Source organism: Salvelinus alpinus, chromosome 2 (genome assembly GCF_045679555.1).
Source record: "Salvelinus alpinus chromosome 2, SLU_Salpinus.1, whole genome shotgun sequence".
Classification (NCBI taxonomy): domain Eukaryota; kingdom Metazoa; phylum Chordata; class Actinopteri; order Salmoniformes; family Salmonidae; genus Salvelinus; species Salvelinus alpinus.
Window position 1 is genome coordinate 91170857 of NC_092087.1, and position 27280 is coordinate 91198136.

General features: G+C 47.9%; 2 protein-coding genes across 4 annotated transcripts in view; one reads left to right on the forward strand and one right to left on the reverse strand.

Moving 5' to 3' along the window:
• LOC139568236 (very-long-chain enoyl-CoA reductase) overlaps positions 1 to 8870 on the forward strand; it is a 45015-nt gene extending 36145 nt beyond the window's left edge. For 2 of the 3 annotated variants that reach the window (XM_071389987.1, XM_071389986.1), the window contains 8 exons: positions 3756 to 3859; positions 5756 to 5871; positions 6119 to 6224; positions 6648 to 6720; positions 7332 to 7378; positions 7507 to 7564; positions 7688 to 7776; positions 8350 to 8870. In XM_071389987.1, coding sequence (XP_071246088.1) covers positions 3756 to 3859; positions 5756 to 5871; positions 6119 to 6224; positions 6648 to 6720; positions 7332 to 7378; positions 7507 to 7564; positions 7688 to 7776; positions 8350 to 8523 — 767 coding nt within the window. In that variant the 3' untranslated portion in view covers positions 8524 to 8870. The other variant, XM_071389988.1, reaches the window with a different exon arrangement.
• Positions 8871 to 10127: 1257 nt separating this feature from the next.
• Positions 10128 to 27280, reverse strand: part of LOC139568237 (NADH dehydrogenase [ubiquinone] 1 beta subcomplex subunit 7-like) — a 20528-nt gene continuing 3375 nt past the window's right edge. The window contains exon 3 of the mRNA XM_071389989.1: positions 10128 to 10302. Within this exon, the coding sequence (XP_071246090.1) occupies positions 10218 to 10302 (85 nt within the window). The 3' untranslated portion in view covers positions 10128 to 10217. The remainder of the gene's footprint in view (positions 10303 to 27280) is intronic.

Sequence of the window (27280 nt, forward strand, 5' to 3'; positions counted from 1 at the left end):
ATGGTAGCAGGCTGGTAGAGGACAGTGTTGATATGTATAGTAGTGATGGTAGCAGGCTGGTAGAGGACAGTGTTGATATGTATAGTAGTGATGGTAGAGGACAGTGTTGATATGTATAGTAGTGATGGTAGAGGACAGTGTTGATATGTATAGTAGTGATGGTAGAGGACAGTGTTGATATGTATAGTAGTGGTGGTAGCAGGCTGGTAGAGGACAGTGTTGATATGTATAGTAGTGATGGTAGAGGACAGTGTTGATATGTATAGTAGTGATGGTAGCAGGCTGGTAGAGGACAGTGTTGATATGTATAGTAGTGATGGTAGAGGACAGTGTTGATATGTATAGTAGTGATGGTAGAGGACAGTGTTGATATGTATAGTAGTGATGGTAGAGGACAGTGTTGATATGTATAGTAGTGATGGTAGCAGGCTGGTAGAGGACAGTGTTGATATGTATAGTAGTGATGGTAGCAGGCTGGTAGAGGACAGTGTTGATATGTATAGTAGTGATGGTAGCAGGCTGGTAGAGGACAGTGTTGATATGTATAGTAGTGATGGTAGCAGGCTGGTAGAGGACAGTGTTGATATGTATAGTAGTGGTGGTAGAGGACAGTGTTGATATGTATAGTAGTGATGGTAGAGGACAGTGTTGATATGTATAGTAGTGATGGTAGCAGGCTGGTAGAGGACAGTGTTGATATGTATAGTAGTGATGGTAGCAGGCTGGTGGAGGACAGTGTTGATATGTATAGTAGTGGTGGTAGCAGGCTGGTTGAGGACAGTGTTGATATGTATAGTAGTGGTGGTGGAGGACAGTGTTGATATGTATAGTAGTGATGGTAGCAGGCTGGTGGAGGACAGTGTTGATATGTATAGTAGTGGTGGTAGCAGGCTGGTGGAGGACAGTGTTGATATGTATAGTAGTGGTGGTAGAGGACAGTGTTGATATGTATAGTAGTGGTGGTAGCAGGCTGGTAGAGGACAGTGTTGATATGTATAGTAGTGGTGGTAGCAGACTGGTAGAGGACAGTGTTGATATGTATAGTAGTGATGGTAGAGGACAGTGTTGATATGTATAGTAGTGGTGGTAGCAGGCTGGTAGAGGACAGTGTTGATATGTATAGTAGTGGTGGTAGCAGGCTGGTAGAGGACAGTGTTGATATGTATAGTAGTGGTGGTAGCAGGCTGGTAGAGGACAGTGTTGATATGTATAGTAGTGGTGGTAGCAGGCTGGTAGAGGACAGTGTTGATATGTATAGTAGTGATGGTAGAGGACAGTGTTGATATGTATAGTAGTGATGGTAGCAGGCTGGTGGAGGACAGTGTTGATATGTATAGTAGTGATGGTAGCAGGCTGGTAGAGGACAGTGTTGATATGTATAGTAGTGATGGTAGCAGGCTGGTAGAGGACAGTGTTGATATGTATAGTAGTGGTGGTAGCAGGCTGGTAGAGGACAGTGTTGATATGTATAGTAGTGGTGGTAGCAGGCTGGTAGAGGACAGTGTTGATATGTATAGTAGTGATGGTAGAGGACAGTGTTGATATGTATAGTAGTGATGGTAGAGGACAGTGTTGATATGTATAGTAGTGATGGTAGCAGGCTGGTAGAGGACAGTGTTGATATGTATAGTAGTGATGGTAGAGGACAGTGTTGATATGTATAGTAGTGATGGTAGAGGACAGTGTTGATATGTATAGTAGTGGTGGTAGCAGGCTGGTAGAGGACAGTGTTGATATGTATAGTAGTGATGGTAGCAGGCTGGTAGAGGACAGTGTTGATATGTATAGTAGTGATGGTAGCAGGCTGGTAGAGGACAGTGTTGATATGTATAGTAGTGATGGTAGCAGGCTGGTAGAGGACAGTGTTGATATGTATAGTAGTGATGGTAGCAGGCTGGTAGAGGACAGTGTTGATATGTATAGTAGTGATGGTAGCAGGCTGGTAGAGGACAGTGTTGATATGTATAGTAGTGATGGTAGCAGGCTGGTAGAGGACAGTGTTGATATGTATAGTAGTGGTGGTAGAGGACAGTGTTGATATGTATAGTAGTGATGGTAGAGGACAGTGTTGATATGTATAGTAGTGATGGTAGAGGACAGTGTTGATATGTATAGTAGTGATGGTAGAGGACAGTAATGATATGTATAGTAGTGATGGTAGCAGGCTGGTGGAGGACAGTGTTGATATGTATAGTAGTGATGGTAGAGGACAGTGTTGATATGTATAGTAGTGATGGTAGAGGACAGTGTTGATATGTATAGTAGTGATGGTAGCAGGCTGGTAGAGGACAGTGTTGATATGTATAGTAGTGATGGTAGCAGGCTGGTAGAGGACAGTGTTGATATGTATAGTAGTGATGGTAGCAGGCTGGTAGAGGACAGTGTTGATATGTATAGTAGTGATGGTAGAGGACAGTGTTGATATGTATAGTAGTGGTGGTAGCAGGCTGGTAGAGGACAGTGTTGATATGTATAGTAGTGGTGGTAGAGGACAGTGTTGATATGTATAGTAGTGATGGTAGAGGACAGTGTTGATATGTATAGTAGTGATGGTAGCAGGCTGGTAGAGGACAGTGTTGATATGTATAGTAGTGATGGTAGCAGGATGGTAGAGGACAGTGTTGATATGTATAGTAGTGATGGTAGCAGGCTGGTAGAGGACAGTGTTGATATGTATAGTAGTGATGGTAGAGGACAGTGTTGATATGTATAGTAGTGATGGTAGAGGACAGTGTTGATATGTATAGTAGTGATGGTAGCAGGCTGGTAGAGGACAGTGTTGATATGTATAGTAGTGATGGTAGCAGGCTGGTAGAGGACAGTGTTGATATGTATAGTAGTGGTGGTAGCAGGCTGGTGGAGGACAGTGTTGATATGTATAGTAGTGATGGTAGCAGGCTGGTAGAGGACAGTGTTGATATGTATAGTAGTGATGGTAGAGGACAGTGTTGATATGTATAGTAGTGATGGTAGCAGGCTGGTAGAGGACAGTGTTGATATGTATAGTAGTGATGGTAGCAGGCTGGTAGAGGACAGTGTTGATATGTATAGTAGTGATGGTAGCAGGCTGGTAGAGGACAGTGTTGATATGTATAGTAGTGATGGTAGCAGGCTGGTAGAGGACAGTGTTGATATGTATAGTAGTGATGGTAGCAGGCTGGTAGAGGACAGTGTTGATATGTATAGTAGTGATGGTAGCAGGCTGGTAGAGGACAGTGTTGATATGTATAGTAGTGATGGTAGCAGGCTGGTAGAGGACAGTGTTGATATGTATAGTAGTGGTGGTAGCAGGCTGGTGGAGGACAGTGTTGATATGTATAGTAGTGATGGTAGCAGGCTGGTAGAGGACAGTGTTGATATGTATAGTAGTGATGGTAGAGGACAGTGTTGATATGTATAGTAGTGATGGTAGCAGGCTGGTAGAGGACAGTGTTGATATGTATAGTAGTGATGGTAGCAGGCTGGTAGAGGACAGTGTTGATATGTATAGTAGTGATGGTAGCAGGCTGGTAGAGGACAGTGTTGATATGTATAGTAGTGATGGTAGCAGGCTGGTAGAGGACAGTGTTGATATGTATAGTAGTGGTGGTAGCAGGCTGGTAGAGGACAGTGTTGATATGTATAGTAGTGATGGTAGCAGGCTGGTAGAGGACAGTGTTGATATGTATAGTAGTGGTGGTAGCAGGCTGGTGGAGGGTAAGGACTGATGCAACCTGTTTGTGGGGCTGTTATTAATCAGAAGTCTCCTCTATCAGAGGGTAAGTCTCTAAAGGATGAGGACGTTCTACAGCATCTTCCTGTGGGAACCACGGCAACCTTCTACTTCAGAGACCTGGGAGCTCAAATCAGCTGGGTCACCGTGAGTACACACACATACCACATGTACCACACACACGTACCACACACACATACCACACACACGTACCACACACACGTACCACACACACGTACCACACACCCGTACCACACACCCGTACCACACACACGTACCACACACACGTACCACACACACGTACCACACACACGTACCACACACACGTACTACACACCCGTACCACACACCCGTACCACACACACATACCACACACACGTACGCACACGCTCACCAACTTGTGGCTATTAGTTTCCTCCTGACCTTGGTGAAAATCAGTTTTTGTTGAGAATCACTATTAAAGCCCTTGTCACATTAACTGGGGGGGTGGAGTGACGGGGGGGAGGGAGAGACGTCGGGGAGGGACGTAAAGGAGGGAGGGGTGACTGTCGGTTAGGCAGGAGCAGGTGTGGAAAACAGAGAGCGATAAATGTATCCTCCCTGGCTGGCTGGTTGACTGGCTGGTTGACTGGCTGGTTGACTGGCTGGTTGACTGGCTGGCTGGCTGGCTGGCTGGCTGGCTGGCTGGCTGGCTGGCTGGCTGGACATCTGTTAGTACAACACATAAACACCAGTGTTCCACTAGGAGGAGGAGGAGAGCTGGGCAGACTAGAGAGAGGGAGAAAAGTTATGTTTTGTAAGTTATTCATGATGACGGTAGCAACAGTTTTTAAAATGGCTTTGTCCTTTGCCGCTCAGACAAGAGTTTATAAATGATCTGGAGCTCTGACACAACAGGGTTTATTATGAATGATCTGGAGCTCTGACACAACAGGGTTTATGAATGATCCGGAGCTCTGACACAACAGGGTTTATTATGAATGATCTGTAGCTCTGACACAACAGGGTTTATGAATGATCTGTAGCTCTGACACAACAGGGTTTATGAATGACCCAGAGCTCTGACACAACAGGGTTTATGAATGATCTGTAGCTCTGACACAACAGGGTTTATGAATGACCCGGAGCTCTGACACAACAGGGTTTATGAATGATCTGTAGCTCTGACACAACAGGGTTTATGAATGACCCAGAGCTCTGACACAACAGGGTTTATGAATGATCCGGGGCTCTGACACAACAGGGTTTATGAATGATCCGGAGCTCTGACACAACAGGGTTTATGAATGATCCGAAGCTCTGACACAACAGTGTTTATGAATGATCCGGGGCTCTGACACAACAGGGTTTATGAATGATCCGAAGCTCTGACACAACAGGGTTTATGAATGATCCAGAGCTCTGACACAACAGGGTTTATGAATGATCCGGAGCCCTGACACAACAGGGTTTATGAATGATCCAGAGCTATGCCACAACAGGGTTTATGAGTGATCCGGAGCCCTGACACAACAGGGTTTATGAATGATCCGGAGCTCTGACACAACAGGGTTTATGAATGATCCGAAGCTCTGACACAACAGGGTTTATGAATGATCCAGAGCCCTGACACAACAGGGTTTATGAATGATCCGGAGCTCTGACACAACAGGGTTTATGAATGATCCGGAGCTCTGACACAACAGGGTTTATGAATGATCCGGAGCCCTGACACAACAGGGTTTATGAATGACCCGGAGCTCTGACACAACAGGGTTTATGAATGATCCAGAGCTCTGACACAACAGGGTTTATGAATGACCCGGAGCTCTGACACAACAGGGTTTATGAATGACCAGGAGCTCTGACACAACAGGGTTTATGAATGATCTGTAGCTCTGACACAACAGGGTTTATTATGAATGATCTGGAGCTCTGACACAACAGGGTTTATGAATGATCTGTAGCTGGACAAAAAATATAAATGTAACAATTTCAAAGATGTTCCTGAGTTCCAGTTGACATGAGGAAATCAGTGAATTGAAATAGGTCTCTGTCTCTCAGGTGTTTCTGACAGAGTATGGTGGTCCTCTCCTCCTCTACCTCATGTTCTACTTCCGTGTTCCCTTCATCTACGCCCCCAAATATGACTTCACCACCAGCAAGCACTGGGTCGTACAGTGAGTCTCTCTCTCACACACACACACACACACTGGGTCGTTCAGACGACTGTAGTCAGACGACTGTATATCTGAGTGGAACTGCAATGAGCCTCTTGTTAGATGTGAATCATATTTGTCTGCTAGTTGAACTCAAGTTCATTGAACTACGAATGGCAGGAATAAAGAGAACCATTGTCTTTGGTTTCTATGGTGAGTATCCTGGTGCGTGTTGGGTAATGTAGTTTGTGTGTGTGTGTGATCCCAGTCTAGCCTGTATGTGTCACTCCTTCCATTACCTGAAGAGACTTCTGGAGACCCTGTTTGTCCATCGCTTCTCCCACGGGACCATGCCGCTACGCAACATCTTCAAGGTGACACACACACACTGACGCATGCACACACACACACTGACGCACACACACGCGCATTCATAACACACACTCACTGACTCTCTCTGACACACACCACAGCCTTAGTTGCCCTCTTACCTCATCTTGATGGTGTATCACCTTACACTTACCTCATCTGGGGAACCCTAGCCTGTCTCTTCAACCCAGGGTGACCTTTGAACCTGTTGAGAGATTCTGGGGTCCGCATCCTAATTAGCTCCCTATTTCCTATGTAATGTGCTACTTTTGACCAGGGCCCATATGATTCTGGTCAAAAGTAGTGCACTATATAGTGGATAGGGTAATGGGCCCTGGTTAAAAGGTAGCGCACTATAAAGGGAATAGGGTGCAATTTGGGATGAAGCTTGTGTGTGATACAGTGTGTTCTGTGTTCCTGTGTTCCAGAACTGCACCTACTACTGGGGCTTTGCTGCCTGGATGGCCTACTATATTAACCACCCTCTGTATACACCCCCTAGTGAGTACGCTACTATATTAACCACCCTCTGTATACACCACCTAGTGAGTACGCTACTATATTAACCACCCTCTGTATACACCACCTAGTGAGTACGCTACTATATTAACCACCCTCTGTATACACCACCTAGCGAGTACGCTACTATATTAACCACCCTCTGTATACACCACCTAGCGAGTACGCTACTATATTAACCACCCTCTATATACACCACCTAGCGAGTACGCTACTATATTAACCACCCTCTGTATACACCACCTAGCGAGTACGCTACTATATTAACCACCCTCTGTATACACCACCTAGCGAGTACGCTACTATATTAACCACCCTCTGTATACACCACCTAGCGAGTACGCTACTATATTAACCACCCTCTGTATACACCACCTAGCGAGTACGCTACTATATTAACCACCCTCTGTATACACCACCTAGTGAGTACGCTACTATATTAACCACCCTCTATATACACCACCTAGTGAGTACGCTACTATATTAACCACCCTCTATATACACCACCTAGCGAGTACGCTACTATATTAACCACCCTCTATATACACCACCTAGCGAGTACGCTACTATATTAACCACCCTTGTCTTTTCAGCAATCTATGGTGAGCAGCAGGTCAGGATTGCCCTCATCATCTTTCTGGTAAGACTCTACTGTTCTATGCTCTACTATAATCTGCTCTACTTTTAATGTACTCTACTCATCCTATAAACTATAGTAATAGAACAATATCATAGTAAATGGTTATTTAGTAGATGCTATCTTCTCAGTTCTGTCAGGTTGGTAACTTCTCCATCCATATCGCCCTGCGGAACCTCCGCCCACCAGGTACACACTCCTATTGAATATGCAAACATCAGAACACATCAATCAATTCAACAGACACACTGTTTTCTGTATGCTACAAAACAGTAGCCCACAATAAACTCTCCCTCCGTCTGTCTCCATCAGGATCTAAGACCAGGAAGATCCCCTACCCCACTAAGAACCCCTTCACCTGGATCTTCCTGCTGGTCTCCTGTCCCAACTACACCTACGAGGTGAGTCTTAGACCCCTAGGCACAGATCTAGGATCAGCTTCTCCTCCACTAATCCTAACCATTAGTGGGGAAAATGCAAAGATCAATGTCACCCTGTATTTAGTCCAGGGTGATGCTGCCCTCTGCTGGTTAGGAGGAACAGTGTGTATCATGTCTCTCTCAATGTACTAGTTAGGCTCATGGCCACCTAGTGGCAGAAGTTGGCAGTGAAATTCTAGTGTATAGGAAACTGGGTTGGATACCTGGTCAGTTATACAACTGAATGCATTCAACTGAAATGTCTTCCACATTTAACCCAACCCCTCTGAATCAGAGGTGCGGGGGGGCTGCCTTAATCAACATCCACATTATGATGTGTGTGTGACACCATCGTTCTCTTTCTCCCATGTAGTGTCTGCTCATAGCCACCTTTAGTGTGTGTGATATAACAGTATGTGTGTAACAGCAGCTCTCCTCTCCTGTAGCTGGGCTCGTGGTTTGGCTTCACCTTGATGACTCAGTGTCTGCTCATAGCCACCTGTAGTGTGTGTGATATAACAGTATGTGTGTAACAGCAGCTCTCCTCTCCTGTAGCTGGGCTCGTGGTTTGGCTTCACCTTGATGACTCAGTGTCTGCCGGTGGCTTTCTTCACGGCGGTGGGCTTCATCCAGATGACGGTGTGGGCCAAGGGGAAACACCGCAGCTACCTGAAAGAGTTCCGGGACTACCCTCCCCTTCGCTCGCCCATCCTCCCCTTCGTCCTCTAGAGACCCCCATCCTCCAGAGAAGAATGGAGACACACCCAAACCTACTCTACACTGGACTGACCTGGAATGAGAACCCTACCCCCCCCCCACCCTCCAATTAATAACACTTAACCCCCCCAAACATTTTGAGGAGACTTGTCTTATACTATGCTTTCCCGCCTAACAACGCTCCTCAACCCACTTTTGATTGGCTATTGTTATTTTTCTTATCTGAGTGTTTTGTCTGTTTAATAACCTGACTGACAGTCTCGCGTGTCTCAAATGGTACACTACTACAGGGCCCTCTGGTTAAAAGTAGTGCACTACATAGGGGAAGAAATGGGGAAATAAACCATGATGTGCTTTTGGTCGCTCTGTTGGAACTTTCATTAGAAGTCATTTAGTTAAAACCATGTCTTGATGATATAGGCTACTGTTGCTAGACTAATACACCACACTGGAGATGGGGGGCTATATGATACAATAGAACACTAAATGTAATGCATATCTAAGGCTGCGTTTACACAGGCAGACCAATTGTGATTTCCCCCCCCCACACAAATTGGTCTTTTGACCAATCTCACTTCTTATTGCTCCAATGACAAATGAGTGAGAAATCAGAATTGGGCTGCCTGTCTAAACCCAGCCTGTGATGGGGACGGAATGAGACACTAAATTCAGATTCTTTTCAATCAGTTGATGGATCTAGATTGTAGCAGAGCTACTGTCAGCAGAGGGAAAGATGGTGTCATCCTGAATGACCAGACAGAGTGCACATGTCCATATGATCTAGGATCAGCTGCCCTCTTCTAATCATTATGAAATAAAAGGCTAACCTGATCCTAGATCAGTAGTTCTCAGAGACTCTTTTCACCCCGTTGAATGTAGCACAGGCAGGGCTAGTGATAAACTAACCTTGATTCAATCAGATCCAGCATTAACTGGCGATAGCAGATGTCTGGGCGGTGTCAGAGGTGGAACTGCGTTAAGAGCGGTCAAATCCCCAAGCAGCGCCGTGCGATAAGGCCGGTTAACGCCGTCACGGACAGTCCCATTGGATGCAACAAAATCCCATTCAGCCGTGTTAAAGATCAAACACTTGAATTAGACTGGAAGGCAGAAATCCCCTCATTCAAATGAAAACATGCCTTAGCCTAACAGAGTCATTCTTACCCTGATAGAGCCTACACTGTCTAACACAGCACAGATAAGGGGTTTGTCAATAGCAGCTCCTGCTGTAGTTACACCTCCGGCCAACGCTGGTTGGCACGCGATCTGATTGCATCCGGGCCTAAATGTTTGGCCGGGATTCAGTTAGACCGCGGGGGTTGTCGACAATGCCGCTTTTAAAGGCATTTTTCCGATTGAACCGACATATGCAGCGTGAATGAGATCTCTACTACAAACGTGGGAACATCGCCTTTAAAAGCTGCATTGTCCACAACCCACTGTCAAATAGATAGCTGGCTCAGACCCTGCTATGATGCACACCTCTCCCCTCCTACTACCTGGGGTGTATTCAAAAAAAATAAGCGTTTCTATTGGACAAATTGGGGTAGGTCCCTCCCCGTGTGGTTCCCAGGCTCGTAACGTAGCAGGAAACAGAGAGACGGATGGCTCAGCGGTAGAGTAGTGGAGCTCAAAAGGTCTTTATTGTGGAGAGCAGCAGGTATGTACACAGAGGGGTCGGGGGTTAGAGGTCATGATGATGAAGCTCAAGCTGCCTGGACTTCCTCCACCCTCTTCTTCCTCATCTGCAGCCGTCGCTCCCGCTCGTACTCCTTCATACGCATCACGTAGCTACACACAGAAGAGAGGGGCGTTCAAGTGGATTTGATGGTAAAGGACCTCAGATGGCAGTACTACTACAACAAGTCTGACAACTCTAGTCACGTGTGACCATCAGACACATGCAACAACTCTTTGATAACAATACATGCCATTTTGCACTTTAATCGAAAGCCACATGACCACTGTCAAGTCAACTTCCTGTTCCCTCTAGGCTGTGTGGCCACTCACCTCCTCCAGAGCAGAAGAAATGCCAGCCAGACTCAAGAGATTGGACTTCACCCCCATTAGTTTGTACTATATAGATTAACGTTTCTCTCTCTGATTCAATCAACTTATCAGCCCCTTTTCAACGCAACCAAACAAATCTTAACTTTGCAAGATTGAGTCTGATTTTGTTGTAGGCAGAGCCAGTCTCATGGAATGTAGGCCTGCATTTAACCCCACCTGTAGGCCTGCATTAAACACCACCTATAGGTTACTGTAGGCCTGCATTTAACCCCACCTGTAGGCCTGCATTAAACACCACCTATAGGTTACTGTAGGCCTGCATTGAACACCACCTATAGGTTACTGTAGGCCTGCATTGAACACCACCTATAGGTTACTGTAGGCCTGCATTGAACCCCACCTATAGGTTACTGTAGCCCTGCATTAAACACCACCTGTAGGTTACTGTAGCCCTGCATTAAACACCACCTGTAGGCCTGCATTGAACCCCACCTATAGGTTACTGTAGCCCTGCATTAAACACCACCTATAGGTTACTGTAGCCCTGCATTAAACCCCACCTATAGGTTACTGTAGACCTGCATTGAACCCCACCTATAGGTTACTGTAGCCCTGCATTAAACACCACCTGTAGGTTACTGTAGCCCTGCATTAAACACCACCTGTAGGCCTGCATTAAACACCACCTATAGGTTACTGTAGGTCTGCATTAAACACCACCTATAGTTTACTGTAGGCCTGCATTAAACACCACCTATAGGTTACTGTAGCCCTGCATTGAACCCCACCTATAGGTTACTGTAGCCCTGCATTAAACACCACCTATAGGATACTGTAGGCCTGCATTAAACACCACCTGTAGGCCTGCATTAAACACCACCTATAGGTTACTGTAGCCCTGCATTAAACACCACCTATAGGTTACTGTAGCCCTGCATTAAACACCACCTGTAGGCCTGCATTAAACACCACCTATAGGTTACTGTAGGCCTGCATTGAACACCACCTATAGGTTACTGTAGGCCTGCATTAAACACCACCTATAGGTTACTGTAGGCCTGCATTAAACACCACCTATAGGTTACTGTAGGCCTGCATTAAACACCACCTATAGGTTACTGTAGGCCTGCATTAAACCCCACCTATAGGTTACTGTAGGCCTGCATTGAACACCACCTATAGGTTACTGTACACCTGCATTAAACACCACCTATAGGATACTGTAGGCCTGCATTGAACACCACCTGTAGGCCTGCATTAAACACCACCTATAGGTTACTGTAGGCCTGCATTGAACACCACCTATAGGTTACTGTAGGCCTGCATTGAACACCACCTATAGGTTACTGTAGGCCTGCATTAAACACCACCTATAGGTTACTGTAGCCCTGCATTAAACACCACCTGTAGGCCTGCATTAAACACCACCTGTAGGCCTGCATTAAACACCACCTATAGGTTACTGTAGCCCTGCATTAAACACCACCTATAGGTTACTGTAGGCCTGCATTGAACACCACCTATAGGTTACTGTAGGCCTGCATTGAACACCACCTATAGGTTACTGTAGGCCTGCATTAAACACCACCTATAGGTTACTGTAGGCCTGCATTGAACACCACCTATAGGTTACTGTAGGCCTGCATTGAACCCCACCTACAGGTTACTGTAGCCCTGCATTAAACACCACCTATAGGTTACTGTAGGCCTGCATTAAACACCACCTATAGGTTACTGTAGGCCTGCATTGAACACCACCTATAGGTTACTGTAGGCCTGCATTAAACACCACCTATAGGTTACTGTAGGCCTGCATTGAACCCCACCTATAGGTTACTGTAGGCCTGCATTGAACACCACCTATAGGTTACTGTAGGCCTGCATTGAACACCACCTATAGGTTACTGTAGGCCTGCATTGAACCCCACCTATAGGTTACTGTAGCCCTGCATTGAACACCACCTATAGGATACTGTAGGCCTGCATTGAACACCACCTATAGGTTACTGTAGGCCTGCATTGAACACCACCTATAGGTTACTGTAGCCCTGCATTAAACACCACCTATAGGTTACTGTAGGCCTGCATTGAACCCCACCTGATGGTACAGCCTATTGGCTACTGTCTATTTAAACAGGGAACATTGAACGATTTACAGTGAGATTTAAACAGGGAACATTGGACATGACCCCCAGTGAGATTTAAACAGGGAACATTGGACATGACCCCCAGTGGGATTTAAACAGGGAACATTGGACATGACCCCCAGTGGGATTTAAACAGGGAACATTGGACATGACCCCCAGTGGGATTTAAACAGGGAACATTGGACATGACCCCAGTGAGATTTAAACAGGGAACATTGGACATGACCCCAGTGAGATTTAAACAGGGAACATTGGACATGACCCCAGTGAGATTTAAACAGGGAACATTGGACATGACCCCAGTGGGATTTAAACAGGGAACATTGGACATGACCCCAGTGAGATTTAAACAGGGAACATTGGACATGACCCCAGTGTGATTTAAACAGGGAACATTGGACATGACCCCAGTGGGATTTAAACAGGGAACATTGGACATGACCACAGTGGGATTTAAACAGGGAACATTGGACATGACACCAGTGAGATTTAAACAGGGAACATTGGACATGACCCCAGTGGGATTTAAACAGGGAACATTGGACATGACCCCCAGTGAGATTTAAACAGGGAACATTGGACATGACCCCAGTGGGATTTAAACAGGGAACATTGGACATGACCCCCAGTGAGATTTAAACAGGGAACATTGGACATGACCCCAGTGGGATTTAAACAGGGAACATTGGACATGACCCCCAGTGAGATTTAAACAGGGAACATTGGACATGACCCCAGTGGGATTTAAACAGGGAACATTGGACATGACCCCAGTGGGATTTAAACAGGGAACATTGGACATGACCCCAGTGGGATTTAAACAGGGAACATTGGACATGACCCCAGTGGGATTTAAACAGGGAACATTGGACATGACCCCAGTGGGATTTAAACAGGGAACATTGGACATGACCCCAGTGGGATTTAAACAGGGAACATTGGACATGACCCCAGTGGGATTTAAACAGGGAACATTGGACATGACCCCAGTGGGATTTAAACAGGGAACATTGGACATGACCCCAGTGGGATTTAAACAGGGAACATTGGACATGACCCCAGTGGGATTTAAACAGGGAACATTGGACATGACCCCAGTGGGATTTAAACAGGGAACATTGGACATGACCCCAGTGGGATTTAAACAGGGAACATTGGACATGACCCCAGTGGGATTTAAACAGGGAACATTGGACATGACCCCAGTGGGATTTAAACAGGGAACATTGGACATGACCCCAGTGGGATTTAAACAGGGAACATTGGACATGACCCCAGTGGGATTTAAACAGGGGACATTGGACATGACCCCAGTGGGATTTAAACAGGGAACATTGGACATGACCCCAGTGGGATTTAAACAGGGAACATTGGACATGACCCCAGTGGGATTTAAACAGGGAACATTGGACATGACCCCAGTGGGATTTAAACAGGGAACATTGGACATGACCCCAGTGGGATTTAAACAGGGAACATTGGACATGACCTCAGTGGGATTTAAACAGGGAACATTGGACATGACCCCAGTGGGATTTAAACAGGGAACATTGGACATGACCCCAGTGGGATTTAAACAGGGAACATTGGACATGACCCCAGTGGGATTTAAACAGGGAACATTGGACATGACCCCAGTGGGATTTAAACAGGGAACATTGGACATGACCCCAGTGAGATTTAAACAGGGAACATTGGACATGACCCCAGTGGGATTTAAACAGGGAACATTGGACATGACCCCAGTGGGATTTAAACAGGGAACATTGGACATGACCCCCAGTGGGATTTAAACAGGGAACATTGGACATGACCCCAGTGAGATTTAAACAGGGAACATTGGACATGACCCCAGTGGGATTTAAACAGGGAACATTGGACATGACCCCAGTGGGATTTAAACAGGGAACATTGGACATGACCCCAGTGGGATTTAAACAGGGAACATTGGACATGACCCCAGTGGGATTTAAACAGGGAACATTGGACATGACCCCAGTGGGATTTAAACAGGGAACATTGGACATGACCCCAGTGGGATTTAAACAGGGAACATTGGACATGACCCCAGTGGGATTTAAACAGGGAACATTGGACATGACCCCAGTGGGATTTAAACAGGGAACATTGGACATGACCCCAGTGGGATTTAAACAGGGAACATTGGACATGACCCCAGTGAGATTTAAACAGGGAACATTGGACATGACCCCAGTGAGATTTAAACAGGGAACATTGGACATGACCCCCAGTGGGATTTAAACAGGGAACATTGGACATGACCCCAGTGGGATTTAAACAGGGAACATTGGACATGACCCCAGTGGGATTTAAACAGGGATCATGACCCCAGTGGGATTTAAACAGGAAACATTGGACATGACCCCCAGTGGGATTTAAACAGGGAACATTAGACATGACCCCCAGTGGGATTTAAACAGGGAACATTGGACATGACCCCAGTGGGATTTAAACAGGGAACATTGGACATGACCTCAGTGGGATTTAAACAGGGAACATTGGACATGACCCCAGTGGGATTTAAACAGGGAACATTGGACATGACCCCAGTGGGATTTAAACAGGGAACATTGGACATGACCCCAGTGAGATTTAAACAGGGAACATTGGACATGACCCCAGTGGGATTTAAACAGGGAACATTGGACATGACCCCAGTGAGATTTAAACAGGGAACATTGGACATGACCCCAGTGAGATTTAAACAGGGAACATTGGACATGACCCCCAGTGGGATTTAAACAGGGAACATTGGACATGACCCCAGTGGGATTTAAACAGGGAACATTGGACATGACCCCAGTGGGATTTAAACAGGGAACATTGGACATGACCCCAGTGGGATTTAAACAGGGATCATGACCCCAGTGGGATTTAAACAGGAAACATTGGACATGACCCCCAGTGGGATTTAAACAGGGAACATTAGACATGACCCCCAGTGGGATTTAAACAGGGAACATTGGACATGACCCCAGTGAGATTTAAACAGGGAACATTGGACATGACCCCAGTGGGATTTAAACAGGGAACATTGGACATGACCCCAGTGAGATTTAAACAGGGAACATTGGACATGACCACAGTGGGATTTAAACAGGGAACATTGGACATGACCCCAGTGAGATTTAAACAGGGAACATTGGACATGACCCCAGTGAGATTTAAACAGGGAACATTGGCTGGAATGCAACCATAAAGTGTGTCCAGGAAAGACAGAAACAAACTCCATGTGCTGCTAAACCTCGACCTACACCTAGAACCAGGCAGATACTTACTCCTGGTGCTGCTAAACCTCGACCTACACCTAGAACCAGGCAGATACTTACTCCTGGTGCTGCTAAACCTCGACCTACACCTAGAACCAGGCAGATACTTACTCCTGGTGCTGCTAAACCTCGACCTACACCTAGAACCAGGCAGATACTTACTCCTGGTGCTGCTAAACCTCGACCTACACCTAGAACCAGGCAGATACTTACTCCTGGTGCTGCTAAACCTCGACCTACACCTAGAACCAGGCAGATACTTACTCCTGGTGCTGCTAAACCTCGACCTACACCTAGAACCAGGCAGATACTTACTCCTGGTGCTGCTAAACCTCGACCTACACCTAGAACCAGGCAGATACTTACTCCTGGTGCTGCTAAACCTCGACCTACACCTAGAACCAGGCAGATACTTACTCCTGGTGCTGCTAAACCTCGACCTACACCTAGAACCAGGCAGATACTTACTCCTGGTGCTGCTAAACCTCGACCTACACCTAGAACCAGGCAGATACTTACTCCTGGTGCTGCTAAACCTCGACCTACACCTAGAACCAGGCAGATACTTACTCCTGGTGCTGCTAAACCTCGACCTACACCTAGAACCAGGCAGATACTTACTCCTGGTGCTGTTAAACCTCGACCTACACCTAGAACCAGGCAGATACTTACTCCTGGTGCTGCTAAACCTCGACCTACACCTAGAACCAGGCAGATACTTACTCCTGGTGCTGCTAAACCTCGACCTACACCTAGAACCAGGCAGATACTTACTCCTGGTGCTGCTAAACCTCGACCTACACCTAGAACCAGGCAGATACTTACTCCTGGTGCTGCTAAACCTCGACCTACACCTAGAACCAGGCAGATACTTACTCCTGGTGCTGCTAAACCTCGACCTACACCTAGAACCAGGCAGATACTTACTCCTGGTGCTGCTAAACCTCGACCTACACCTAGAACCAGGCAGATACTTACTCCTGGTGCTGCTAAACCTCGACCTACACCTAGAACCAGGCAGATACTTACTCCTGGTGCTGCTAAACCTCGACCTACACCTAGAACCAGGCAGATACTTACTCCTGGTGCTGCTAAACCTCGACCTACACCTAGAACCAGGCAGATACTTACTCCTGGTGCTGCTAAACCTCGACCTACACCTAGAACCAGGCAGATACTTACTCCTGGTGCTGCTAAACCTCGACCTACACCTAGAACCAGGCAGATACTTACTCCTGGTGCTGCTAAACCTCGACCTACACCTAGAACCAGGCAGATACTTACTCCTGGTGCTGCTAAACCTCGACCTACACCTAGAACCAGGCAGATACTTACTCCTGGTGCTGCTAAACCTCGATCTACACCTAGAACCAGGCAGATACTTACTCCTGGTGCTGCTAAACCTCAACCTACACCTAGAACCAGGCAGATACTTACTCCTGGTGCTGCTAAACCTCAACCTACACCTAGAACCAGGCAGATACTTACTCCTGGTGCTGCTAAACCTCGATCTACACCTAGAACCAGGCAGATACTTACTCCTGGTGCTGCTAAACCTCAACCTACACCTAGAACCAGGCAGATACTTACTCCTGGTGCTGCTAAACCTCAACCTACACCTAGAACCAGGCAGATACTTACTCCTGGTGCTGCTAAACCTCGACCTACACCTAGAACCAGGCAGATACTTACTCCTGGTGCTGCTAAACCTCGACCTACACCTAGAACCAGGCAGATACTTACTCCTGGTGCTGCTAAACCTCGACCTACACCTAGAACCAGGCAGATACTTACTCCTGGTGCTGCTAAACCTCGACCTACACCTAGAACCAGGCAGATACTTACTCCTGGTGCTGCTAAACCTCGACCTACACCTAGAACCAGGCAGATACTTACTCCTGGTGCTGCTAAACCTCGACCTACACCTAGAACCAGGCAGATACTTACTCCTGGTGCTGCTAAACCTCGACCTACACCTAGAACCAGGCAGATACTTACTCCTGGTGCTGCTAAACCTCGACCTACACCTAGAACCAGGCAGATACTTACTCCTGGTGCTGCTAAACCTCGACCTACACCTAGAACCAGGCAGATACTTACTCCTGGTGCTGCTAAACCTCGACCTACACCTAGAACCAGGCAGATACTTACTCCTGGTGCTGCTAAACCTCGACCTACACCTAGAACCAGGCAGATACTTACTCCTGGTGCTGCTAAACCTCGACCTACACCTAGAACCAGGCAGATACTTACTCCTGGTGCTGCTAAACCTCGACCTACACCTAGAACCAGGCAGATACTTACTCCTGGTGCTGCTAAACCTCGACCTACACCTAGAACCAGGCAGATACTTACTCCATGTGCTGCTAAACCTCGACCTACACCTAGAACCAGGCAGATACTTACTCCTGGTGCTGCTAAACCTCGACCTACACCTAGAACCAGGCAGATACTTACTCCTGGTGCTGCTAAACCTCGACCTACACCTAGAACCAGGCAGATACTTACTCCTGGTGCTGCTAAACCTCGACCTACACCTAGAACCAGGCAGATACTTACTCCTGGTGCTGCTAAACCTCAACCTACACCTAGAACCAGGCAGATACTTACTCCTGGTGCTGCTAAACCTCGACCTACACCTAGAACCAGGCAGATACTTACTCCTGGTGCTGCTAAACCTCGACCTACACCTAGAACCAGGCAGATACTTACTCCTGGTGCTGCTAAACCTCGACCTACACCTAGAACCAGGCAGATACTTACTCCTGGTGCTGCTAAACCTCGACCTACACCTAGAACCAGGCAGATACTTACTCCTGGTGCTGCTAAACCTCGACCTACACCTAGAACCAGGCAGATACTTACTCCTGGTGCTGCTAAACCTCGACCTACACCTAGAACCAGGCAGATACTTACTCCTGGTGCTGCTAAACCTCGACCTACACCTAGAACCAGGCAGATACTTACTCCTGGTGCTGCTAAACCTCGACCTACACCTAGAACCAGGCAGATACTTACTCCTGGTGCTGCTAAACCTCGACCTACACCTAGAACCAGGCAGATACTTACTCCTGGTGCTGCTAAACCTCGACCTACACCTAGAACCAGGCAGATACTTACTCCTGGTGCTGCTAAACCTCAACCTACACCTAGAACCAGGCAGATACTTACTCCTGGTGCTGCTAAACCTCAACCTACACCTAGAACCAGGCAGATACTTACTCCTGGTGCTGCTAAACCTCGACCTACACCTAGAACCAGGCAGATACTTACTCCTGGTGCTGCTAAACCTCGACCTACACCTAGAACCAGGCAGATACTTACTCCTGGTGCTGCTAAACCTCGACCTACACCTAGAACCAGGCAGATACTTACACCTGGTGCTGCTAAACCTCAACCTACACCTAGAACCAGGCAGATACTTACTCCTGGTGCTGCTAAACCTCGACCTACACCTAGAACCAGGCAGATACTTACTCCTGGTGCTGCTAAACCTCGACCTACACCTAGAACCAGGCAGATACTTACTCCTGGTGCTGCTAAACCTCGACCTACACCTAGAACCAGGCAGATACTTACTCCTGGTGCTGCTAAACCTCGACCTACACCTAGAACCAGGCAGATACTTACTCCTGGTGCTGCTAAACCTCGACCTACACCTAGAACCAGGCAGATACTTACTCCTGGTGCTGCTAAACCTCGACCTACACCTAGAACCAGGCAGATACTTACTCCTGGTGCTGCTAAACCTCGACCTACACCTAGAACCAGGCAGATACTTACTCCTGGTGCTGCTAAACCTCGACCTACACCTAGAACCAGGCAGATACTTACTCCTGGTGCTGCTAAACCTCAACCTACACCTAGAACCAGGCAGATACTTACTCCTGGTGCTGCTAAACCTCGACCTACACCTAGAACCAGGCAGATACTTACTCCTGGTGCTGCTAAACCTCAACCTACACCTAGAACCAGGCAGATACTTACTCCTGGTGCTGCTAAACCTCGACCTACACCTAGAACCAGGCAGATACTTACTCCTGGTGCTGCTAAACCTCAACCTACACCTAGAACCAGGCAGATACTTACTCCTGGTGCTGCTAAACCTCGACCTACACCTAGAACCAGGCAGATACTTACTCCTGGTGCTGCTAAACCTCGACCTACACCTAGAACCAGGCAGATACTTACTCCTGGTGCTGCTAAACCTCGACCTACACCTAGAACCAGGCAGATACTTACTCCTGGTGCTGCTAAACCTCGACCTACACCTAGAACCAGGCAGATACTTACTCCTGGTGCTGCTAAACCTCGACCTACACCTAGAACCAGGCAGATACTTACTCCTGGTGCTGCTAAACCTCGACCTACACCTAGAACCAGGCAGATACTTACTCCTGGTGCTGCTAAACCTCAACCTACACCTAGAACCAGGCAGATACTTACTCCTGGTGCTGCTAAACCTCGACCTACACCTAGAACCAGGCAGATACTTACTCCTGGTGCTGCTAAACCTCGACCTACACCTAGAACCAGGCAGATACTTACTCCTGGTGCTGCTAAACCTCGACCTACACCTAGAACCAGGCAGATACTTACTCCTGGTGCTGCTAAACCTCGACCTACACCTAGAACCAGGCAGATACTTACTCCTGGTGCTGCTAAACCTCGACCTACACCTAGAACCAGGCAGATACTTACTCCTGGTGCTGCTAAACCTCGACCTACACCTAGAACCAGGCAGATACTTACTCCTGGTGCTGCTAAACCTCGACCTACACCTAGAACCAGGCAGATACTTACTCCTGGTGCTGCTAAACCTCGACCTACACCTAGAACCAGGCAGATACTTACTCCTGGTGCTGCTAAACCTCGACCTACACCTAGAACCAGGCAGATACTTACTCCATGTGCTGCTAAACCTCGACCTACACCTAGAACCAGGCAGATACTTACTCCTGGTGCTGCTAAACCTCGACCTACACCTAGAACCAGGCAGATACTTACTCCTGGTGCTGCTAAACCTCGACCTACACCTAGAACCAGGCAGATACTTACTCCTGGTGCTGCTAAACCTCGACCTACACCTAGAACCAGGCAGATACTTACTCCTGGTGCTGCTAAACCTCGACCTACACCTAGAACCAGGCAGATACTTACTCCTGGTGCTGCTAAACCTCGACCTACACCTAGAACCAGGCAGATACTTACTCCTGGTGCTGCTAAACCTCGACCTACACCTAGAACCAGGCAGATACTTACTCCTGGTGCTGCTAAACCTCGACCTACACCTAGAACCAGGCAGATACTTACTCCTGGTGCTGCTAAACCTCGACCTACACCTAGAACCAGGCAGATACTTACTCCTGGTGCTGCTAAACCTCAACCTACACCTAGAACCAGGCAGATACTTACTCCTGGTGCTGCTAAACCTCGACCTACACCTAGAACCAGGCAGATACTTACTCCTGGTGCTGCTAAACCTCGACCTACACCTAGAACCAGGCAGATACTTACTCCTGGTGCTGCTAAACCTCGACCTACACCTAGAACCAGGCAGATACTTACTCCTGGTGCTGCTAAACCTCGACCTACACCTAGAACCAGGCAGATACTTACTCCTGGTGCTGCTAAACCTCGACCTACACCTAGAACCAGGCAGATACTTACTCCTGGTGCTGCTAAACCTCAACCTACACCTAGAACCAGGCAGATACTTACTCCTGGTGCTGCTAAACCTCAACCTACACCTAGAACCAGGCAGATACTTACTCCTGGTGCTGCTAAACCTCGACCTACACCTAGAACCAGGCAGATACTTACTCCTGGTGCTGCTAAACCTCGACCTACACCTAGAACCAGGCAGATACTTACTCCTGGTGCTGCTAAACCTCGACCTACACCTAGAACCAGGCAGATACTTACACCTGGTGCTGCTAAACCTCAACCTACACCTAGAACCAGGCAGATACTTACTCCTGGTGCTGCTAAACCTCGACCTACACCTAGAACCAGGCAGATACTTACTCCTGGTGCTGCTAAACCTCGACCTACACCTAGAACCAGGCAGATACTTACTCCTGGTGCTGCTAAACCTCGACCTACACCTAGAACCAGGCAGATACTTACTCCTGGTGCTGCTAAACCTCGACCTACACCTAGAACCAGGCAGATACTTACTCCTGGTGCTGCTAAACCTCGACCTACACCTAGAACCAGGCAGATACTTACTCCTGGTGCTGCTAAACCTCGACCTACACCTAGAACCAGGCAGATACTTACTCCTGGTGCTGCTAAACCTCGACCTACACCTAGAACCAGGCAGATACTTACTCCTGGTGCTGCTAAACCTCGACCTACACCTAGAACCAGGCAGATACTTACTCCTGGTGCTGCTAAACCTCAACCTACACCTAGAACCAGGCAGATACTTACTCCTGGTGCTGCTAAACCTCGACCTACACCTAGAACCAGGCAGATACTTACTCCTGGTGCTGCTAAACCTCAACCTACACCTAGAACCAGGCAGATACTTACTCCTGGTGCTGCTAAACCTCGACCTACACCTAGAACCAGGCAGATACTTACTCCTGGTGCTGCTAAACCTCAACCTACACCTAGAACCAGGCAGATACTTACTCCTGGTGCTGCTAAACCTCGACCTACACCTAGAACCAGGCAGATACTTACTCCTGGTGCTGCTAAACCTCGACCTACACCTAGAACCAGGCAGATACTTACTCCTGGTGCTGCTAAACCTCGACCTACACCTAGAACCAGGCAGATACTTACTCCTGGTGCTGCTAAACCTCGACCTACACCTAGAACCAGGCAGATACTTACTCCTGGTGCTGCTAAACCTCGACCTACACCTAGAACCAGGCAGATACTTACTCCTGGTGCTGCTAAACCTCGACCTACACCTAGAACCAGGCAGATACTTACTCCTGGTGCTGCTAAACCTCGACCTACACCTAGAACCAGGCAGATACTTACTCCTGGTGCTGCTAAACCTCAACCTACACCTAGAACCAGGCAGATACTTACTCCTGGTGCTGCTAAACCTCGATCTACACCTAGAACCAGGCAGATACTTACTCCTGGTGCTGCTAAACCTCGACCTACACCTAGAACCAGGCAGATACTTACTCCTGGTGCTGCTAAACCTCGACCTACACCTAGAACCAGGCAGATACTTACTCCTGGTGCTGCTAAACCTCGACCTACACCTAGAACCAGGCAGATACTTACTCCTGGTGCTGCTAAACCTCGACCTACACCTAGAACCAGGCAGATACTTACTCCTGGTGCTGCTAAACCTCGACCTACACCTAGAACCAGGCAGATACTTACTCCTGGTGCTGCTAAACCTCAACCTACACCTAGAACCAGGCAGATACTTACTCCTGGTGCTGCTAAACCTCAACCTACACCTAGAACCAGGCAGATACTTACTCCTGGTGCTGCTAAACCTCGACCTACACCTAGAACCAGGCAGATACTTACTCCTGGTGCTGCTAAACCTCGACCTACACCTAGAACCAGGCAGATACTTACTCCTGGTGCTGCTAAACCTCGACCTACACCTAGAACCAGGCAGATACTTACTCCTGGTGCTGCTAAACCTCGACCTACACCTAGAACCAGGCAGATACTTACTCCTGGTGCTGCTAAACCTCGACCTACACCTAGAACCAGGCAGATACTTACTCCTGGTGCTGCTAAACCTCAACCTACACCTAGAACCAGGCAGATACTTACTCCTGGTGCTGCTAAACCTCGATCTACACCTAGAACCAGGCAGATACTTACTCCTGGTGCTGCTAAACCTCGACCTACACCTAGAACCAGGCAGATACTTACTCCTGGTGCTGCTAAACCTCGACCTACACCTAGAACCAGGCAGATACTTACTCCTGGTGCTGCTAAACCTCGACCTACACCTAGAACCAGGCAGATACTTAATCCTGGTGCTGCTAAACCTCAACCTACACCTAGAACCAGGCAGATACTTACTCCTGGTGCTGCTAAACCTCGACCTACACCTAGAACCAGGCAGATACTTACTCCTGGTGCTGCTAAACCTCGACCTACACCTAGAACCAGGCAGATACTTACTCCTGGTGCTGCTAAACCTCGACCTACACCTAGAACCAGGCAGATACTTACTCCTGGTGCTGCTAAACCTCGACCTACACCTAGAACCAGGCAGATACTTACTCCTGGTGCTGCTAAACCTCGACCTACACCTAGAACCAGGCAGATACTTACTCCTGGTGCTGCTAAACCTCGACCTACACCTAGAACCAGGCAGATACTTACTCCTGGTGCTGCTAAACCTCGACCTACACCTAGAACCAGGCAGATACTTACTCCTGGTGCTGCTAAACCTCGACCTACACCTAGAACCAGGCAGATACTTACTCCTGGTGCTGCTAAACCTCGACCTACACCTAGAACCAGGCAGATACTTACTCCTGGTGCTGCTAAACCTCAACCTACACCTAGAACCAGGCAGATACTTACTCCTGGTGCTGCTAAACCTCGACCTACACCTAGAACCAGGCAGATACTTACTCCTGGTGCTGCTAAACCTCGACCTACACCTAGAACCAGGCAGATACTTACTCCTGGTGCTGCTAAACCTCGACCTACACCTAGAACCAGGCAGATACTTACTCCTGGTGCTGCTAAACCTCGACCTACACCTAGAACCAGGCAGATACTTACTCCTGGTGCTGCTAAACCTCGACCTACACCTAGAACCAGGCAGATACTTACTCCTGGTGCTGCTAAACCTCGACCTACACCTAGAACCAGGCAGATACTTACTCCTGGTGCTGCTAAACCTCGACCTACACCTAGAACCAGGCAGATACTTACTCCTGGTGCTGCTAAACCTCGACCTACACCTAGAACCAGGCAGATACTTACTCCTGGTGCTGCTAAACCTCGACCTACACCTAGAACCAGGCAGATACTTACTCCTGGTGCTGCTAAACCTCGACCTACACCTAGAACCAGGCAGATACTTACTCCTGGTGCTGCTAAACCTCGACCTACACCTAGAACCAGGCAGATACTTACTCCTGGTGCTGCTAAACCTCGACCTACACCTAGAACCAGGCAGATACTTACTCCTGGTGCTGCTAAACCTCGACCTACACCTAGAACCAGGCAGATACTTACACCTGGTGCTGCTAAACCTCAACCTACACCTAGAACCAGGCAGATACTTACTCCTGGTGCTGCTAAACCTCGACCTACACCTAGAACCAGGCAGATACTTACTCCTGGTGCTGCTAAACCTCGACCTACACCTAGAACCAGGCAGATACTTACTCCTGGTGCTGCTAAACCTCGACCTACACCTAGAACCAGGCAGATACTTACTCCTGGTGCTGCTAAACCTCGACCTACACCTAGAACCAGGCAGATACTTACTCCTGGTGCTGCTAAACCTCGACCTACACCTAGAACCAGGCAGATACTTACTCCTGGTGCTGCTAAACCTCGACCTACACCTAGAACCAGGCAGATACTTACTCCTGGTGCTGCTAAACCTCGACCTACACCTAGAACCAGGCAGATACTTACTCCTGGTGCTGCTAAACCTCGACCTACACCTAGAACCAGGCAGATACTTACTCCTGGTGCTGCTAAACCTCGACCTACACCTAGAACCAGGCAGATACTTACTCCTGGTGCTGCTAAACCTCGACCTACACCTAGAACCAGGCAGATACTTACTCCTGGTGCTGCTAAACCTCGACCTACACCTAGAACCAGGCAGATACTTACTCCTGGTGCTGCTAAACCTCGACCTACACCTAGAACCAGGCAGATACTTACTCCTGGTGCTGCTAAACCTCGACCTACACCTAGAACCAGGCAGATACTTACTCCTGGTGCTGCTAAACCTCGACCTACACCTAGAACCAGGCAGATACTTACTCCTGGTGCTGCTAAACCTCAACCTACACCTAGAACCAGGCAGATACTTACTCCTGGTGCTGCTAAACCTCGACCTACACCTAGAACCAGGCAGATACTTACTCCTGGTGCTGCTAAACCTCGACCTACACCTAGAACCAGGCAGATACTTACTCCTGGTGCTGCTAAACCTCGACCTACACCTAGAACCAGGCAGATACTTACTCCTGGTGCTGCTAAACCTCAACCTACACCTAGAACCAGGCAGATACTTACTCCTGGTGCTGCTAAACCTCGACCTACACCTAGAACCAGGCAGATACTTACTCCTGGTGCTGCTAAACCTCGACCTACACCTAGAACCAGGCAGATACTTACTCCTGGTGCTGCTAAACCTCGACCTACACCTAGAACCAGGCAGATACTTACTCCTGGTGCTGCTAAACCTCGACCTACACCTAGAACCAGGCAGATACTTACTCCTGGTGCTGCTAAACCTCGACCTACACCTAGAACCAGGCAGATACTTACTCCTGGTGCTGCTAAACCTCGACCTACACCTAGAACCAGGCAGATACTTACTCCTGGTGCTGCTAAACCTCGACCTACACCTAGAACCAGGCAGATACTTACTCCTGGTGCTGCTAAACCTCGACCTACACCTAGAACCAGGCAGATACTTACTCCTGGTGCTGCTAAACCTCAACCTACACCTAGAACCAGGCAGATACTTACTCCTGGTGCTGCTAAACCTCGACCTACACCTAGAACCAGGCAGATACTTACTCCTGGTGCTGCTAAACCTCGACCTACACCTAGAACCAGGCAGATACTTACTCCTGGTGCTGCTAAACCTCGACCTACACCTAGAACCAGGCAGATACTTACTCCTGGTGCTGCTAAACCTCGACCTACACCTAGAACCAGGCAGATACTTACTCCTGGTGCTGCTAAACCTCGACCTACACCTAGAACCAGGCAGATACTTACTCCTGGTGCTGCTAAACCTCGACCTACACCTAGAACCAGGCAGATACTTACTCCTGGTGCTGCTAAACCTCGACCTACACCTAGAACCAGGCAGATACTTACTCCTGGTGCTGCTAAACCTCGACCTACACCTAGAACCAGGCAGATACTTACTCCTGGTGCTGCTAAACCTCGACCTACACCTAGAACCAGGCAGATACTTACTCCTGGTGCTGCTAAACCTCGACCTACACCTAGAACCAGGCAGATACTTACTCCTGGTGCTGCTAAACCTCGACCTACACCTAGAACCAGGCAGATACTTACTCCTGGTGCTGCTAAACCTCGACCTACACCTAGAACCAGGCAGATACCTACTCCTGGTGCTGCTAAACCTCGACCTACACCTAGAACCAGGCA